The sequence below is a fragment of the Mytilus edulis genome, chromosome 14 (assembly GCF_963676685.1).
Source record: "Mytilus edulis chromosome 14, xbMytEdul2.2, whole genome shotgun sequence".
Lineage (NCBI taxonomy): Eukaryota > Metazoa > Mollusca > Bivalvia > Mytilida > Mytilidae > Mytilus > Mytilus edulis.
Window position 1 is genome coordinate 7,932,229 of NC_092357.1, and position 6,773 is coordinate 7,939,001.

Genomic DNA, 6,773 nt, shown 5'->3' on the forward strand with positions numbered 1-6,773 from the left:
TGTTTTATTGATTAATCAAATATATCGACATCATTGATCTAAAACTATTTGGGGTTTCATTTTGTCTGATTAAGGCCAGAAAATAATTTCGTTTTCACGAAATTTGTAAAATATTATTTATAGTCATTTTTTTAAACTCAGTTTCTACTTTTGTTCGTTTATGACTGTTGTCATTTTGTAATTTCCAACCTCTAATTTGAACTGTATTTATTTTTCCGATGAATGGCATTTCGGATAGAGTTGTCAATGATGTAAAAATCTGTATACTGTTCTTCAATGTTTAAAATTCTCCACTCTAACCATATACCATATACCTATACCATTCACCTTTACACTTTACCATTCACAATGCACAACATAAAAAGCTAAATAACAAAAATACAGAACTCCGACAAAAATTCTAAACGGAAAGTCCCTAATCAAATGGCAAAATAAAAAGCTCAAACACATCAAACGAACTGATAACAACTGTCATATTCCTGACTTGGTACAGGCATTTTCTTATGTAGAAAATGATGGATTAAACTTGGATTCATAACCCATTCCTCATACACCATAATAACATAACCTATTCCTCATACACCATTAAACCATACACCATTCCCTTTATACCAATATATCATACATAATTCCCCCTTTCTCTTTCATATTTGTATCATATACGATTCGAGTCTATTTAAAATAACGCTCATTGTAGTGAGTTTCAGAAAATATAAATTTTGAAATATCTTAACATTGAGAATATAAACTTCAACTGAAAAACCATACAGCAATTATCGTACTAGATACCAAATTTCCTATTACACCATACAGTATTCCCGATTACACCCTACACCATTACACCAAACACCATTTCTTATATACCGTTATGCCATTTCCCATACACCATTGCCCAATTCCCCATTCTCCTTTACATTTAATTCATACACAATTCGAATCATTAAACATTTCGCTCGATGTAATAAGTTCGAGGGAATTGCAAATTTAAAATATCTTAACAATTATAAAACAATGTACAATTTGAAGCCTAAACAGCATTCATCTAGCCAGATTCACAATTATCCATTGCACCATACACAATTTCCCATTACAGAAACCAGATGAATTGAATCTGTTACAAAGTGCTGACATAGGCGGAGTTTGGACGATTGACATTGATCAATTTTCATGTGGGTGATGCACTGCCTATAAAATAATTTTAAAGCCCTTCAGAAGTTTATAGTGTTTCTGTCAATCCAACTGTTGACAAGTAAACTATTTAACAATGTTAATGTTGAGGCTTGGTGTTATCTTTGTATTAGGTATGTACAATTATTTTTTAGAACAATTTTTATCTATAACTTTATGCTGCATTGCAATCGTTTCAACAACAAAGTGATACATGGCTTAAGTTGTCTAAGATAGTGGTTGCAGTGTTCTTCTTTAAATGTTAGGCACATGTAAGAATACAAAAATGATAAGTGGTAAAATCACGCAAAAAAACTGAAATCGTTTATATAATATGTATAACTATATTTCTGAAATAAAGTGTTAAAATCTGTCTGGCATGACGTAACAAATACAAATCAAATAATTCTAATTTATATATAACTAATGTAGGACAAAAAAACCCAACATCATTCACATGTAGTTTCTGGTTGTTGTACCTGTTACCTTCTGTAAATCCTTCCTTTATCATGAGAATCTGAAATTCTTCTAATATATGTTTTCATATACTTTTCCAATCAATTGTTCTTCATACTTTGTCATCATCTGTTAGTTTATGCGTAACTATAGTTAAAGTGAATAAAATAATTTGTTATTGCATCTGTATCTCCGTTGACCACTGAAAGCCTATAGTCTTTTAACTTTAAGCCAAACTATGTTTTATTGAAATCGTCAAATTACAAATTCTCCGCTTTGCAAACATTTATTAAGTAACCTGAATGGAATATGTATTCTACGAATAAGAACTTCCTTTTGTATTTGAAAATTTTGTTTGTTTGTAACGCGTTCAATAGTTACGAATAATGGCAAATTGGGATAAACTTCAAACAAACAACCATTAATACATTTGAAGCTGAAGCGATATCATTTCGATATAACAACATCTGAATAAAGTGCAATACAAAATGCTCTTGTTGAAAGTATCAGTTATGTTTCTAATGTTTTAGTACATTGTCAGAAATTTTAATGTTTTAATTGTTTTACCTAACAAAAATTACTCAGGAAACCTTGCTACAAACAATGCTATGATATATTTTCTTGTTGGAACAAATATTCTGCGTTATTCCGTCAAGAACAAATATGGTTATTTTTCTTTTAGTGGAAATAATATTCCATGGTATTTCTTCATTTTTGGAAATTATATCATAAAGGAACTACCATTCCATGAAACACTCAGTATAGTGTTGTTGTACAGGTGTATACCAGCTGTTGAAAAATCTGATCATTAACTGAACCAATACTAATTGACTGCTATCGGATTGTCTGAATGTTACTGAATTTACCATAAAGTCTGAAAGTGAAGTAATTGAATTTGACTTAATAACTAAATGTTCTGAGTTACAAGAGCTGTTCAGACAAAACTTGTCATTATAACATTGGTTAACTAGTCAACAACATAACGACAAATATAACGAAGTGCCCTTTAGAGATCAACATACATATTGGTATATCTAGTTTTTAAATATATCACTAGTAACACATCCAAGTATGTAACATGTATTTGATCTGAAAAGCTCTTAACAATGATATATTAAGTTATTTTCAGTTTTATAAGATTTCCAGATTTGTCCATTACGGTAAATAGAGTATTGTTCAGACAATTCGCTTGGAGTCAATTAAAATCGGTTCAGTCTATGTTCAGAATGTCCAGTAGTTGTTGTGTACATGTACACACCAACAGCATTATGAATTATCTGATGGTCTGAGAAGCTACTGATTAGTACTAAATTTACCGCAGTTAATAAATCAGAAGATTTCCGGGAATTATTTTGTTTTAACTTTTCTAGATGATGTTCAGATCAGAAAGCCCGTTTAAAGAAAATGTTTACTACTGTTTAAGTTTTTATATATATATATATATTGACTCTTAAAATTCAAGAGCCTATCTGAAATTGAGGGTAAATTACGTGGTCTTCCAAATGCCGTTTCGATCCCTAACATCACTGAAGAGACATATATTGTCGAAATCTAGATCTGGTGTACAAAAAAAATATTGACACCTTGTGTTTGTGGCATAACATCTTGGCCACAAGTTTATCGTTTTCTGTTTAGTATTAAATTTATATTAAGATCCATTTTGTTACATCTCGTGATCAATTTTATTTGGCAATCGCCAATGACAGTCAGCACCGGATACAGGGTATGCGATTTGGTGTCACGATATCTCAGAAGCATGGGTTCGAATCCCGGCAAGGGAGGAACAAAATATTTGCGAAAGCAAATTTACAGATCTAACATTGTTGGGTTGATGTTTAGACGAGTTGTATATACATAATGTACACAGCCATGTATCACCATCATTGCGAACAGATGTATCCATCGGATCGCCATCAATGATGGTGATACATGGCTGTGTACATAATGTATATACAACTCGTCTAAACATCAACCCAACAATGTTAGATCTGTAAATTTGCTTTCGCAAATTTTTGGTTCTTCCCTCGCCGGGATTCGAACCCATGCTACTGTGATATCGTGACACCAAATCGCCTGCACTGCAGCCGTCCCGCTTGACCACACGACCACCTGGGCTCTCAAAAAAATATATATATATATACAAGTCCAAATTGAAAACTACGTTCAAACTTATGATTGCGTTGGATAAAAACCGCAATTTTTATACGTGTGCATGTAAAACAAATTTCGTTGTAGAAGGGTCTAAATACAGCATAAACAACATTTTCCAAAAGACCAAAAAAGTGAAAAAGTATATTTTAACAAAACGCATTTGACTATCAGGTCGAAAAACTGATGTTCTTAAACCCTGCTGACTGCCATTGGCGATTGCCAAATAAATTGATCACAAGATGTAACAAAATGGATCATAATATGAAAAACAGAAAAACAATAAACTTGCAGCAAAGATGTTATACCACAAACATGAGGTGCAAATTTTTGTTTTGTACACCAGATACGGATTTCGACAATAAATGTCTCTTCAGTGATGTTAGGGATCGAAACGGTATTTATGTTTATTATGTATATAACATATCTACAGCAAAATAATTCACATGTGTTTTAATTTACAGGCATATCTTTAGAAGGCCTTCAAAACGTAATACATGAAGGTCGAGCCAAACGAGAATCAGATGAATACGCCAGAAAATCCAGACCAGCTGACAAACGACCTTGTCCTGATGAAATGCGTGATGATGAAACAAGTTGTTGGAAAGATTCATATGGAAGAGGTGCAGGTCGTGTTCCTGATAAAGAAAATTGCCCCTCCAATCAAAGAGACGATGGGACAAGTTGTTGGCTGGATAGCTATGGGAGAGGTGCGGGGCGATTGCCTGATAAAACACCATGTCCATCTGGAATGCGAGATGACGGTACCAGTTGTTGGAGTGATGCCCATATATATGGAAAGGGATGTTGTTGCACAATCTTCGGGTGCTGTAACAACTGTAAGAGTGGTTACCATGACGATGGATGCACGTGCAGAAAAACAGATATAGGCATAAAGTTGACACTTTTCCAACGACAAGGGTGTAAATCAGATGAAGAGATGAATGGACGTCTTTGCTATCCCAAATGTAAAGAAGGATACCATGCAAGTGGATGCTGTATATGCACACCAAATGGTGGCCCAGGTATACGGAAAACCCTTGCACAAAGGCAAAGTTGTAGTAGTGACGAAGAAAGAGTCGCCGAACTGTGTTACCCTAAATGTAGAGATGGTTATAGACCTGTAGGATGCTGTATTTGTGAACCAAATGACGGACCTGGTATAAAGGTTACACTTCCTCAGAGACTGTATTGCAAGGATAATGAAATCAAACTGAATGGCGTTTGTTGGGAGACATGTCAAAGTGGTTACAGTGATAATGATAATGGAGGCGTCTGTAGGAAAATTTAGAGATTACTATTGAGCACAAAACCTGAACTTGTCATTATAAACTATCTTCTTCTCTGTTTGATCATATAATAAACTTTTTTGCAGTGTTATTTAATATATTTATCTTATACACGGTTATCGTTATGAATAGTTAGATATATTGGAAAATTTCATTGAGAAAGAAATACTAGTAAAAGGGAATGAATACTTAAAGACACTTAGAGGGTAATGTACAATCTAAACTACTTTGAAACACAAATTTGATATGGAAGTTTGACTACATCCGAAGAAAACCGAGATATATCACATCCTAATTTTTACGAAGATGTTGTTCATAGAGCAAGCAATGTTAGATACGATCCATGTTAACATAGTAATATTAAAATAAACTGTAATAAGATCTTTCAATTTTGTGTTTAATTGGTACAAACATTGATTGTATTATTGGTAAATTAAAAGGCAACTAAATGTTGTATGGTCCTATATGGTGTCGATATGTTTTAGTGTTGAACAAAATCATGTCTTTCTCATTCTGTTTATGACGTATTAATACTAAATCAATCGGATGTGGGGTGATTGAAATTTTCGTTCATGATACATGCCTTTTCTAATTAGTTGTTTCTAGCTTTGGAGTAGCTAGCTAAGAAAAACTCCGAGTAATCTCAGTTGTGTACATAGTGTCTTATTGTGCTTTGTATAGTTGTGATAAGTTTAGCACTTTTCAACTGATTTTTATAGTTTGTTCTGAAGTTGTGATGATTTACCTCGGAGTTCGGTATCTTTGTTATTTTAATTTTAACATCAGGGGATGGTTGGTCGCCCCGCACATAATCACTTAAAGACTGAGTTAAACCCGTATATCCAAGCAAGTTATAATGAAGGACTCGAAATGGAAAATGTTGAACAATTCAAAGGAGATAACAACGAGTTGATTTATATGTTATACACTAAACGAAAAAAAGGTATGATATTCAATAACTTATGACAACCACTGACTTATAGGCTCCTCCAGGATTGCACATGTGTTTTACTTATAGTTTATGGCTATACGGTGACCTAGAGTCGTTTTTACTGTTACGCTTTTGGTCACATGATGGCGAGTTGTTTATTTGTGGCAGGATTACATTCTGTATGTGCCTCTCCAAGTCAGGAGCCTATAATTCAGTGGTTGTCATAAGTTATTGAATATCATATCGTTTTTTCGTTTAGTGTATAACATATAAATCAACTCGTTGTTATCTCCTTTGAATTGTTTAACATTTTCCATTTCGAGTCTTTAATTATAACTTGCTTGGATATACGGGTTTAACTTAGTCTTTAAGGGTATACGATGACCTACAGGTTTTAACTTCTACGTAATTTTGTCTCTGGGAGAAAGTTGTCTAATCGGGAAAATTACCACATCTACTTATTTTCAAACAGAAAGTGTCGATACAATACAGAAACGCCGCAAATCGTCACATCTTGTGTAATATAGAAATAGGAAGATGTGGCACCAATACCGATAAACAACTCGCCATCATGTGACCAAAGGCGTAACAGTAAAAACGACTCTAGGTCACCGTATAGCCTTAAACTATAAGTAAAACCATAGTAAAGGCTGCGAAATGATAAATGGAAAACAATTCAAACAAGGAACCTACTGCCTTGATTTATGTACAAAACACTAAACGTGAAACAAATATGATATACAGCAATAAACAACAACTACAGAATTGCAGGGTCCTGACTT

At 33.5% G+C, this 6,773-nt stretch overlaps 1 protein-coding gene across 1 annotated transcript; it reads left to right on the forward strand.

Moving 5' to 3' along the window:
- Nucleotides 1–1,159: 1,159 nt before the first annotated feature.
- On the forward strand, nt 1,160–5,151 carry LOC139503866 (uncharacterized). The gene is made up of 2 exons (XM_071293827.1): nt 1,160–1,301; nt 4,236–5,151. Exons 1-2 carry the CDS (start codon nt 1,265–1,267, stop codon nt 5,060–5,062), a joined length of 864 nt encoding a protein of 287 aa, XP_071149928.1. The 5' UTR covers nt 1,160–1,264; the 3' UTR covers nt 5,063–5,151.
- The last annotated feature ends 1,622 nt before the right edge of the window (nt 5,152–6,773 follow it).